Source organism: Homalodisca vitripennis, chromosome X (genome assembly GCF_021130785.1).
Source record: "Homalodisca vitripennis isolate AUS2020 chromosome X, UT_GWSS_2.1, whole genome shotgun sequence".
Classification (NCBI taxonomy): domain Eukaryota; kingdom Metazoa; phylum Arthropoda; class Insecta; order Hemiptera; family Cicadellidae; genus Homalodisca; species Homalodisca vitripennis.
Window position 1 is genome coordinate 8,547,411 of NC_060215.1, and position 14,139 is coordinate 8,561,549.

At 31.3% G+C, this 14,139-nt stretch overlaps 1 protein-coding gene across 1 annotated transcript in view; it reads right to left on the reverse strand.

Annotated features, from left to right (window-relative positions):
* Window positions 1-13,290, reverse strand: part of LOC124368648 (apolipoprotein D-like) — a 37,446-nt gene extending 24,156 nt beyond the window's left edge. Inside the window, exons 1-3 of the mRNA XM_046825890.1 lie at window positions 13,133-13,290; window positions 6,954-7,068; window positions 3,588-3,810 (exon numbers count right to left, since the gene is read on the reverse strand). Of these exons, the coding sequence (XP_046681846.1) occupies window positions 3,588-3,810; window positions 6,954-7,067 (337 nt within the window). The 5' untranslated portion in view covers window position 7,068; window positions 13,133-13,290. The remainder of the gene's footprint in view (window positions 1-3,587; window positions 3,811-6,953; window positions 7,069-13,132) is intronic.
* Window positions 13,291-14,139: the final 849 nt, after the last annotated feature.

Genomic DNA, 14,139 nt, shown 5'->3' on the forward strand with positions numbered 1-14,139 from the left:
ATTGAGAAATGCCTCCACGAATGCCTTTTTCAATCATTAAATACATATTATAATCACTAATCAATTGTAATTCTATTTTCGTTAATTTTAACATCGCATCCCAAGCAAGACTTGGAGCAGTTAGATAATGAGCTGGATCAAGTTTGTAACAATTTAGACAAATGTTTCTGAAGTTTTCGAATAAATCAGCAAGCAATAGTACATCTTGGATGTTGTACAAATCAGAGTAATTGCCTAGATTTTTCTCTTTTAATTTGTTCCAAACGCTCAAGTAGTGTTGATAATCTTTCTCAGATATGCTCTCGTCTGTCAAAAGTGAATAGAAATCTTGAATTTTCAGCTCTTCGGTGTAATCAAGTTTTTCAATACTATCGATAAATTCATAGGGAAATATTCCTTTTCCAGATAGAATTTTAAAGATTTCTTCTTCGTCATTTGGCTGTCTTTTTAGAATTTCATTCAGACTTTCTTGTATAAAATGATTGGTATGTTTAAAGTCTTCTTTCTTTAGATTTTTCGCTAATTTTTTAATAGATGACGCCATGAATCTAAATGTGTCTACGAAAGAAAACTTAATAAATTTTCTAGGTTTATCATTGTCAAACTCATAGCCATATCCAGAATTTACAGAATAATTTATGTATCGTTCATCGGTGTTTGCGATCAAATCAACATTTCCATATTGTTTAGCCAATTCTTTTATGTACAAATGAGTATCGTAGTTACTCATATTGTGACAGAAAACTGGAATATTTTGAGGAAATTTGAGATTCAGATTACAACATGAATGAGCTGCGCCTCGAAATTTACCTGTTAAATGACAATGATCTCTTACTTTTAATCTTTTTTCACCATCAAAACCTTCTGTTTCACAGATATGACAAACGTTTGAATTTTGATACAAAATTTCTTCTTCTTCAGTTAGTTTCATAGGTTTCATATTCTTCGAATTATATTTTTTCGCTATGTATTTCGATAATTTATTGAGCTTTTCAAACAATTGTTTTGGAACATTTGGCAAATCTTCTTCATTTTTGGCTCGATAACATATCGGTTTATACATGTGATTGGTCACATTCAACACTAAATATAGAGTAAAACTATAAGGAATGTGCTTCTGAATCTTGGTTGTAGTCGATCTTTGTGGATTGTTCTTGCATGTCGGAATCTTTTCTAATATGCTCTCAAAGTCCATATAAATAACGTACGGATGATTAAACTTCTTTTGAAAATTAGTAAATTTTGTTGTTTGACCTGGAAACGGCATAATTGGTTTACAAACTTCATGTTGCTTGCAAATTTCTAAATGATCAGCTAAAGCACTATATTTGTAGAAATGACTTAAACATCTTCTACATAGCAATTTTTTATGTTCGTGTTTAGATAACTGAGAACTCACTAATCTATTTAAATCTGTTATCAACACATAATGAGATTTGTCTTCTTGTTTAACATACAATAAATCGATTTCTAACTCGGCATTATAAACTTCGGAAATTTGCAACGGTACAATGTTGAGTTTTTCGTCATAAGTATAGATATTTATAGACATTTTTGGATATTTGTACTTGGAATTGTGACTTAGTTTTTCAAATAATTGTATTCCTTTTAAAGACATTGGATACTCAAGGCCCGAAAATATCTCGTCATTTACAAATTTTTCATATTGTTTTGATCTTTCACAGTCTCTTTCGGGTTTTTCAATAGCGCATCGGATAGAATAAATAAAGCAATAGTCATCTTTATTTTTGATATTTATCTTTGATTTTCTTTGGTAAATCGATATATGATCCTGCGTTCATTATTTCGTGTTTATTAATGCTCAAAACTAGTTGTTTGCAGCTTTTAAATGTCCATCCAGAACCCTTATTTGGATGATTTGTTTGTTCACGATGTGTTAATTTATTAAATTGTTTGGTGATAAAATCGTTTACATCGAAGATTTCGTCTGCTTTTATAGTAAAGTACATTGGACAAGATTGTGGTTCACCGTTTACTAAAGTTCGTTCGTATTCGCATTCCAAATAGAGATATCCTTTACTATTTTTCACAGTGTCTTGAAATTTTCTATTAAACTTTTAATTTCTGGCCGCATAATTGAAAGATATTTGTAAATTGACATGAAATTGTCGTTCAAGTTTGTTAAAATGTATTGCTTGAAAAGACCGTGTATAGATGATAAGACTTCGACATCAATGATATTTTCAGTTTTTTCGTTAAGAGTTTTATCAATTTCTTCGATCATTTCAGACTTAGTTTTATCGTTTGTTTCAATGGACAATTTTTCAGCGATTGATTGAATTTTTTCATCATTAAATAGATTTAGATCTTTTTTATCTTCCTTAAAGCTTTTCTTTAATTCACGCAATTTTTCTATGTTATACATCTTTTCGTGACCATCGATTTGATTCTCTTTAGCCCATTGTCTTAAAAATTCAGTTCTTTCTCGTAAATTTCTTTGTTTTTGGCATGGATTTTGGAGCCATAATGTCGATCATAGTTTTTTTCTTAAAATTTCTTTTTTGCAGAACGGACATGATATTTTATCGCACGCCATTTATATAGAAAAAATTTGAGTGTGTCAAGTTTCACTATTTAGTAAAATATCTTTTTATTAAGGAAAAGTTATCAACTTTTAAGCTTAAAGTTGGCAATAATTTGAGATAATTCAGTAGATAATCAAGGTTTTTTAAGGTCCCTACACACTAGTATTAGAGTTTTTTTTTAAATCCTGAAAATCTACTGAATTATCTCAAATTATTGCCAACTTTAAGCTTAAAAGTTGATAACTTTTCCTTAATAAAAAGATATTTTACTAAATAGTGAAACTTGACACACTTAAATTTTTTCCTATGTAAATGGAGCTACTAAAGGAATTAAATGAAGTTGGTGATTTAAAGTTCAAAGAATATAAGAATTAAATGGAATTAGAAAAGAATAAGAAATACAACATTTTGAATTTGGAGAAAATGAAAGATAAATTTGGGATGACAATAATTGCCGAGTTGGAAGATTGTAAAGTACACTTACCGAACAGATTTTTGACTGTTTTGGATGAAAAAAAGATTAAAGAATTGAATAAACATGATAAATTACACTTGGTTGTTACTGGAAAGAAGACTATTAAAGATAAAGACTGTGTTACAATTAACTTTGTATAATAAAAGATTTTGAAGACTTTACATTGATTCTAAGGATATTTTACATTAAAACAGCTTAAGAAAGTAGAAGCAAACAGCTATAGATTCGGTTTCATTCGTGATTTTTCATTTTTGGTTAGTAGGGGATTCTGGGTCGCTTTTGGAACGGATTCAGTTAATTTTTCATTCGTGAGTTACTGTTTGATTTTACAGATTCGTTTATTGTCCTTTAAACTGTATTTTCCATTGATTTACTGTATGTCCCAAAAGTGCGCCAGAAACGCCACATTACTATCTACTTATATATACATATATATATATATGTAATTTCAATGTAATTATACACTAATAATATTAGTGTATATTTTGTGCATTTTATTACTTATATATTGTTAATTATTAGTTAATTTCATAACAATATCTAAATACCAGTGATTAAAAACTTACTGAGAGGGAATTTGACAACCATCTTGGCAGGAGTGTCGAGCGATGGCACGACCAGATGGCCTGTGTAGTGGTACTTGTTGTCCACACTGGCTAGTCCGAGTACCGGGTGTTCACTCACTTGTTCTAGGTTGTACTCATTCGGTTCTTCAGCTGTTGTGAAGTTGTATGTCAGGCACCGACTTCCTGTGCTGGTCTTTTGGATGACATACCACTTTCCCAGAAACTATAAAGTAAGTTTAAATATATTATAATAAGTTTTAATATACTTCTTTTACCTAACTGTTACAGTAATGTATCCGCAATTAATGCCGTAACACAAAACTCAGTAGCAACATTTTGGAAATGGACGAGGTTATAAAAAGTTATAATACATGGTTCAGAAATACATATTTACATTTATTCAACTGTTTTACATTTGTTGGTGCTTAAATTTTAGTATTCAGTCTTATTATCACGCTACCAAAAAATGTATTATCAGGATCACCATAAAAAAATTGAAATAGAACAATGTAGATCTATATTTTTTAAAATTACAAATTCCCCCATTTTGGAATTTGTAAGCTTACAAACTATTAAACATACTTTTCAATAGAAATGTTGCAAATTTTTTATATGACGAAACAAAAAAGATTTATATGAGTAATTTGAGAAACAAAATTTCTTATCTGTCCCAAGACCGTATTTAACTACTTTTAAGCATTTTTATAGTTACGTTCCTCAGAGGTTCTATACTCAAATTCAAATTCAAATTCAAATTATGTTTATTGCCGTAGACTTATACAAGCATTGACAATGTCTATTTGCCACCAGATGGCCAAGTCAAATGTACATGTAACAATGTACTATTAACTAAATACTAAATAAAATAAAAATCATACAGAGGTCCAACAGTAGCCTTTACAGCAACATTGTATAAGCTTAGTGGTTTGAAGCAGTATTTCTAGTACTTTTTGTTTCTTTAAGCAGGCTGCATTAAAAATAGTTAGAACAAGCATTAACAATAAAATTGTTAAAAGCAACAATATTGTAACCAAATGTGAACAATTTAACAAAAGTCCTCAACAAATATAGAAATCAACATAGGTATAAAATTCTACAACAAATATAAAAATCAACAACAAGTATAAAACTTAATAATCAATATATAAAATTTAAAAATTAAAAATTAATATATAAAATTTAACAATTAGTATATCAACAATCAATCAACATTTTTTATTGCCATAAAATAAAGATCATTGACAAAGTCTTCTTACAGCTTTATATGAATATAGCAATGTCAGTTATAAAACTCAGATCAATTATATCTTAAGTTACGCAAACATAAACCACAATACTCAAGTACAGCCAGTGGCATTGGGGAATTTAAAATAAAACGTTTTTTAATTGGAAGAACTCGTCCAGTGCATAAAATGGGTTATGTAACAGCCATAAGTAATATTTATTCAAAAATATTTTGTTATTGTACTTTTGGACTAAGGGTAACAAATGGTTGTACACCCTCAGTGCAATAACAGAATGGCTTTCACGAGTTTTGCTCAATCTATTAAAATTAATAGATGCAGCATTTTTATTCCTGGTATTGTGGGAGTGTTTTATACTGTTAGGCTTTACTAATTGAGGATTTTGAAAGATATATTTCATAAGATCAAAAAGATACAGGTTTATTATGGTCTGAATTTTACAGATAGTGAAAAGAGGTCTACAATGTTGAAGTGGCTGTGAGTTAGTAATAATTCTTATAGATTTTTTTTGAAGGATAAGAATGTTATTAATTTTACTTGCATTGCCCCACACTATCAGTCCATACCTTATAATGGATTGAAAAAAGGCAAAATAAGCCGTTCTCACATAATTTGTGTTAACATAGAGTGTAAGCCGTCTGAGAAGATAAATCACTCTAGATAACTTAGTTGAAATATAATTAATATGGGCATCCCAATTTAAATTTCTGTCAATAATGATTCCTAAGAATTTAGCATGATTCGATAGATTGCTTTGAGAGTTTACAGATTTTCTTAAACTGAACAGAATGTTTTGGGTTTTAGATACATTTAGATGGAAACCATTGTTTTTAAACCAGCTTGAAGCTTCCAATAGAGTATTTTGTGTTAGAGTGTTTAGTTCCTCAATGCTATTGCCTGTATTTAAAAATGTTGAGTCATCTGCATACAAGATTGTTGTGGCAGAGACTGACAACGGCAAGTCATTAATACAGACCAAGAATAACAAAGGACCTAGTATGGATCCCTGGGGGACGCCATATGTGACATTTACTTCCTGAGACCAGTTACCATTGTTATAAACCTTTTGCTTTCTATTGCTTAAATAGGATTTTAAAAATGAGAGCGGTACACTGCCCAACCCATAGTATGATAATTTCATGGTAAGATCATTGATATCAACACAATCAAAAGCCCTGCTCAGGTCGCATAAAGTGGCCTGAGCAATTGCCTATTCTTCAAAGGCTTGTGAGACATCTCTAACTAATTTGTCTAGGGCTTGAAAGGTTGATTTATTTTTCCTAAAACCGAATTGCATAGAATTTAGAAGGTTATTTGTTTCAAAATAATTAGAAATTTGTTTATAAACCAGGATTTCAAGTAGTTTACCAACAACCGGAACTATAGAAATGGGGCGGTAACTTTCAGGTTTATTTTTTGAACCCATCTTAAACACTGGACACACTCTTGAAATTTTAAGTTCTTCAGGGAAATAGCTCTCATTTAAACAGAGATTAAAACATATTGTAAGAGGGACAACAATACCTGGAATAATTTTCTTTAAGAGATTATTGGACATGTTGTATATGTCAATACTGTCAGAGTTGCTTAGGTTTTTAACAGATTCGATTATATCCTCAGGTCTGATATCTGTCCATTCAAAGGTTTCAGGTGGTAGTTTAATGTTACATTTTTGTAAGCATTCTTTTGCAGCACAAGAGGAATTTCCCAAAGCGTCTTTAATTTCTGAGACAGAGTTAATGAAAAAATTATTAAAAGTATCAGGGGTTATGTTGATACTATTGCAATTAGTGCTTGAAAAACGAGTGTTGCTGTTGATAATTTTCCACGCAGCTTTACATGCTCTGACAGGCAATACATTTATTCCAAAATAGTAATATGTCAGGTTATATGGGTAACATTAAAAGATTACTGTTGATTGATGATATCAAAAGTTTATTTAAATCTCTAATTTAGTTATAGTATGAGTTTTGGTATGAGCTAGACCTCAAAACCCACCTGAAAAATTAAAAATTTAATTGAATCAGTTTCTTTCTGGAACCATTAGTGTATCTCTTTTTACAAATGGTTAGTGTACACTGATTACTATTTGATTAAAAAGAAGAAAAAATAAATCATTTACCCTGGACATGGAGAAATCATTGAGAGGTTCAACAGTAGGACAGCCTCCAAGCTTGTAAGAATGGCTGTGGACTGAAACCCCAAATAGGGCTACCAATAACAGTGGTACCAACATGCTGTAACAAAATTTTCACTTAAATTATCAATTTCATTATTTTATGAGGAAAACTATCATTATTCGTTGTACATTTCTCGTCTGACATACAGTTTGTTCTAATAATGAAATGTCTACTAGAATTTCATTTAAAGGGACAGGTACTAGAGAAAGATAAATAATTTTAATTAAGTTTTTATTACTGTTTGTGTTCTTTGGTCTTTTACGAATAACACAGTAAAAGATACCTATGGTTTATGAGATTTATTTTTGGTAGTTATTTTCCATGAGAATGTCGTGTAAAGTTGAGCCAGAACATTCATGTAAAATGGACTTTTTTAATTTTCCTTTATTCCCACTATTGGCATATGTGTCACCAAAACAAGACCAAATTCAATTAAAGCTTTTTCTGTGTTTTTAACGTGATAATAAACAAGTTATTTAGTTACACAGTAAAATAAATTACTAAAAAAACTAAATAACAATAAATAATTTATTGTTAGGTTTTGAGAATTGAATTAAAAATCAAAACTACAAATGGAAAAATGTTAAAACTTTTTTTACAAGGAATTTGTTAAAATCAAAACCCTGCATTTTACATTTATAACGATCTGTATTTCACAATCCTGGGGTAGTTCATAGTGTTTATGTCTTTCATAATATATTCCTTTTAATATTATATGTTGATAAAAATGGATTGGCACCTCACATGACCAAATACATAGACAGCATTGTGTGAATGTGTGAACAAACACATTCTAGAGTTCCACAGCAATAAATTCTATAGGTGTGGAGATAAACTTAATCAATCGACTAACTTATTAAATAAAGCTATTGTGTTTTTGATCAAATACAATATTCTGAATCAGATGCATTAATCCGTAGTCAGTGGCCCCAGTATAATTTTCCAATAATAATATGGCAAATACATCAGATAAGCTTATTTTATTGCAATCAATATTTTTGTCTTGAGGAAATTATTTTGTTATTTATTCACTTTGTTAAAACAACAAATATGATTGTCTCTTTTCCAACAATAAAAGAGCTATATGTGTACAAAATAATTAACACGTGATCATTCCAATAAGACAGATATAATTATATTTATAAACAAAATCTACATAAATTATTTTTTTAAGTCAATACGTCTTTAATTAAAATGTGATATGACCTCATTAATTATAATTTAACTCCACATATTCAAGACTGAATTAAATTAAATACCCCATGCATTTATTTTCTTCTTAATAGAAGAATAATAATGTAATATTCAAAATTATTGATCTTAACCAAATGCTACCAGTAAACTTTTATAAATGAAGTTTGGTGCTGGAATAAATATACAATACTGTTATTATGATTTATCACCAACATGAAGACTGTCTGTTGAAAAACTAAATATTAAATGCAAAGCAAATTAACGTCTGATTTAAAGACTTCTAATTATAAGAACTTACTTTAATATACAATGATGACTCAATTGGTACCACTAAATACAGATTTAACACTTTTATCAATTGTGTTTTTACATATTTTTTTATAAATTTCAGAGTTTAAAATATTTTAACCTCATTTAATTAAGTAGAATACAAAAGAATCACAAAGAAATGCATAAGAATGACAAAGAGAATTGCAGACCATTTTGAAACTCCAAGACTATCTGACAGACTCAGAGACTACAAAGAGCCTTTTCTGTCATCTTATAGTATCTTATTTTTACATACATGGAAATTATCTTACTTTACTTCTTACAGTTTATTATCTTACTTCTGATATGGAAAAAAATCATTTCTATCTGTCAATCTTTATCTCGAAAACGAACTGACCTTTAGACTTGAAATTTTGCATGAACTTCATTTCTGCACAGACAAGAATAAAAATATGTGTTAAATTATACATGATCAACTATGGAATTTGGCTGTGCGTATTTTTTATGTAAATTTCTTTTGTATATGATTGTCCAGCTGTCTGCTGGACATCTATTAATTAATAGAGAGAATTAAATGAGTTATAGATTATAAATTTGGCATGCAGCCTCAGCGAAGCCTGTTATACAACACATGGTGTGGCGTATTCGTACCTTGTCATTTATTGAAGAATTAATAGAGAGAATTTAAATGAGTTATAGATTATAAATTTGGCATGCAGCCTCAGCGAAGCCTGTTATACAACACATGGTGTGGCGTATTCGTACCTTGTCATTTATTGAAGAATTAATAGAGAGAATTAAATGAGTTATAGATTATAAATTTGGCATGCAGCCTCAGCGAAGCCTGTTATACAACACATGGTGTGGCGTATTCGTACCTTGTCATTTATTGAAGAATTAATAGAGAGAATTAAATGAGTTATAGATTATAAATTTGGCATGCAGCCTCAGCGAAGCCTGTTATACAACACATGGTGTGGCGTATTCGTACCTTGTCATTTATTGAAGAATTAATAGAGAGAATTAAATGAGTTATAGATTATAAATTTGGCATGCAGCCTCAGCGAAGCCTGTTATACAACACATGGTGTGGCGTATTCGTACCTTGTCATTTATTGAAGAAGAACAAAGGTAGGAAATACTTCTTAAATGAAAATAAAAGTATAATACATGACATCTACGACCCAGCTGAAATAACTGAGCACTTTATATTTATTTTTCTAAAATAGCTGATATCAGTTTATTACAAAGCAAAGCAACCACAGAAAACAATGGAGAAACAATGAATCCTCAATCAACAGTCTACCTGGCAAGTCTAACTGTATCTACAACATTTCTGCAGAAGTTAGAATTTTTTATAAATAATTTAACACTCAAGTTTCATCAAAAATGGTCAAATATTGCATGAAAAACTCAGTGCTCCTCTAATAAGAATAATTAATAAATCTTTTGTAGTCAGCCAGTTTCCCTCTGCAAGTAAAACTAGTTAAATATTCCTAAAGGGCCCTATTTTAAAGGGCTCAACTACAGATCTACCGACCAATCTCCCTAGTCTACTTTTTCTAAACTTATAGAAAAAATGTTCTAGCCAGATGTATGAAACACATAGCCCAATACAGCTTACTAACCAATAAACAACATAGCTTTCTGAAAAACAAATTAACAAGCACAGCTCTAATTGATTGACTTGATAGAATTCTTCATTGACCAAATAGACAATAAAAATATATATCAGCTACATTCCTTGACTGCAGTAAAGCTTTTGACTGTATGGGGCATGAACTATTCAATAAGCTAGAACACCTAGGAGTGAAAAAAATGATTTAGTAGCTACCTTAACCACTCACAAATCGTGATACTACAACAATCAGCAAAAAGTCAGATTTCTACATATCAATACACACCATAACAGATGACATGAGGAGTACCCCCAAGGTTCTGTGTTGGGACCAATACTCTTTATTTTAGTTACAAATGACTTCCCCATAGTTATGCAAAACCAAAACACAAATATGTTATTTATGCTTATAACTACACTGTCAATAAATAGCGACACAGCAGCAGAACATCTACACTACATTAAAACAGCTTTGAATACAGCAACACAATACTGTAAAATTAATGATCTAGCAATAGATCTTAACAAGCCGACTCAAAAGTCCACTTCTTTACAAAGACCAAGTCCTCAGCTCAGCAAGTATTACACAAAAAGTCATACAATATTCTTTGGCATGGACAATTTAACGTGCAGACCACATCGTCACTTATGCAAAGAAATCAGCAATCATATACGTTAAAGGTTATGTTATTGTTTACCAACCATATCCTATCCTAAAGTGTGTATGTTGCAATGGAAATCTGCTGCTTCTACACACAACCTCCTTAGCTGAAGAGACGAATCAAAATTGAAACAAGCAAATCGTCACAAAGTTGTTGGAGCGTTAGCTCAAAGGTATAAGTTTACATCTACACACTCGCAAAATACGTATTGGTCGTGTGTATAAGCAGTAGATTTCTGTTGCAGCACACACACCTTAGGATAGGATGTGGTTGGTAAACAAAAACACTACCTTTGCCAAAGTACTTCGTTCTACAAATATCAGACTCTTTATAATGATCCTAGTCATAGAGAGATCGGTTACCCTTTTGAGATCAGTAACTTGTAGAGATCGGTTACCCTCGTGGAATCTGAAACTACGTGATGATATGATAGTCTTTTGAGATATTTATGTTGTCTGAAGAATAAAATGGATCATGGGACTTGCAACAACTAAAACAGTATAGTTCGCCCTGGTAGAATCACACATCCGTTATGGTCTATTAGCCTGGGGAGAGAATTTGCCATGCAATGTCAATCGAATTCTCCTCCTCCAGAAGAAATCTGTTAGAGCTCTGGAAAACCTTGAACCAGGCCAAACCTACAGACAAGGGTTTCAAGATCTAGAGATCATGGCAATTGTATCTCTGAGCATAAAAAAGTAGTCTCTATATAGATGGACTCGAACAAACAAAAAACAGATCACCCTGTCATGGCTCTAGATTCAACTTGCCATATCATCGCACCACTCTATCGAAGAGAAAACCATCTTATGCTGGCTGTAAGCTTCGAAACCATCTACCTGCATTCATGAAGGACTTCACCTGAGACAAACTTGTAGAGAGTTAAAGATGTGGCTAATAAGAAGACACTAAGCGATTTCATTGAAGACAGAACTGCAACAAATTGGACAAACTGAAAATTTATAAATTACAAAATATTTTAATTCTTGATGAACCTGCAATAAAAAATATTTTTTCTCTGACTTAGATTTTTTTTATATATAGTAATATGATAAAATTTTGAATAAATTAACACGTAATGAAATTAAACGATTCATACATAGTAGTATCATTCCAGTCCCCATGACTTCAAGACATATTAATAAATACAATTTATATTCTATTTTTTGTTAAGTAAATTGCTATCCTAACTTAAGTTATACTTTTTAAATTTTGTATATTTTATTTTTAAATTTAAATGAGTTCATCAGATACCTCAATAAAACTGTGTTGTTATACGAGTATTAGTGTAATTCAACTGCTATGAAGAGTAAAATTATCTGTTAATCTTCGTTCAGATCTATTCCACGAAACATACATTTGTAAGATAATTAAAGCTTCTAACCAGACATAATAGAAAGGTGTGAAATAATTGTAAAGGTCCAGGGAGAATATTCAGTTATAAATGTTATAAATAGAGAATATTATTACAATTTTTAACTTTTATTACTAAGAAAATAGAAATTTTGAGTTTGTCCTTAGGTATAAATGACACATCATTGTCTCCAAGAGGTGAGCACCAAAATTCGTTGCTTTATACATGTAAAAATAATATGCCTGTACATATATATGAAAATAACATCATTAAGTTCAGTCTTATAACATCATTACTAGGCTATTGGAACACCTAGTATAAATTTGCTAAGTATTTCATGTTATAGTAGAAGTTTATATTATTATTCTTCTTCTTCTAAGGGTGGCTTACTGCCATGCACTCAAGGGTCTTTTGCGCACCCTGGAAGTGAACCATGAGGCCAACCCGTTCACGGTTTTAGCAGTTCTATAAACCACTAAAAAGAATCTATGGGAAAATTCATCACCCTTGTACAGACCGCCAAAAGAAGTTTATATTACTATAATACCTGCTTACAGTTTAAAGCCAAGTAAAATTACTGTTTATGCTGTAAAAGTTTAAATTTGCATATTAGAGAAATACATCTGGCATATTCTTGTAAAATAAATAGGAAGCACATTAATGCAAAGTAAATAGTGATAGTTAAAAAAATATCCAGAAAGGTTTCAGTGTAATGTTTCCATTGTTTTTGTCAGCAGTATTGCCCTAAAATGTATAAAAATTTTCGAACAATATTGTTTCTGAGAAGTGTTTTGAAGATTAATTTAGTGACTTATTCTTTTTTTCAATTTCAAAGAGAACAGATTTGTTCCTATCACATCTTAGTTATAAGTTATTGTTCGAAATAAAGAAGTTATAATAATGCAAAGTCCGACCCATCTCCCTATCAGTTAATTGTAGATAGAGGTTTGAACGAAGCAACCAATGACATTACGAGTAATTCATACGAGTATTTGCCTTATTACAAAACAGTGTAATACTTACGTGTCTAGTACTGACTTGACTCTGCCTGTGCTGAGACTGACACTGGTCTACTGCCGCCTCTGACTACTGACCAGACCACTTACTGTAAGAGGTATGACGTCATGACGAGTTAGTCACTAACAACAGCCTGCCCCTGCCCCGGGCTACTCGACCGGATTCCGTCATCTGATTGGGCATTTCCTGTAATGAAGTGACAATCGTATTCCGAGTACTGCGTTCTTGTTCTGTTCATTCCAAGAATAGCTGTATTCCCCCTCGACAGTTTCCACTATTCTATGTGTTTGTGTTTGATGTGTAAAATTGTTTTTTTTTTAATACGGATACATTCCGAGTATGCCGTGGACCGGCCACGGACTTCTGTCTCAGAACTACCTTCACATTTCATTTTTCCGGGTCAAAAGTTCAGCACTGCGCAGGCAAAGCGATTTAAAGATAATCGTAGTCAAGGTCACACGTGTCGCCATCGTAGTTTACTTACTAATGCACGTCACGTTTTATAATTGTAACGCACTTGGATTTGATCAGCCTATATTTCACATATGACATTGCCGCTTAAGGGGAGCTGAACACAAACATTTTTTCGAAGAAATTACGTTATTGCATTTTATCACTCTCTGGTTCATTTTGAAAAATAAAACATACTAGGCCTATACTTAATATGAAGCTATAGTAACATCCTCAAATATAAATATATTATAAGGTAATGCATCAATATTTTCGGCGCAGTTTGTAATCATAAGAGAATTCTATATGGTACAGCATTGCTGTTGTACTGCTTTTTACAGTTTTCTTTGATTTGATAGTGTGAACCAAGTAAGACCGTGTGTTGCTGATGTGAAAATAAAAAAGCTCGAGTGCGTTAGACACATTGAAAAAGGATGGCACGCGACTAACAAACATCAGGCGAGACCTAAAAAATACTATGTTGAGTGATGGCAAAACATTTACATGGGAAAGGAAGACTTACAGATCAAAAAATAGATCAGCTACAAGAATAGTATGGAAAG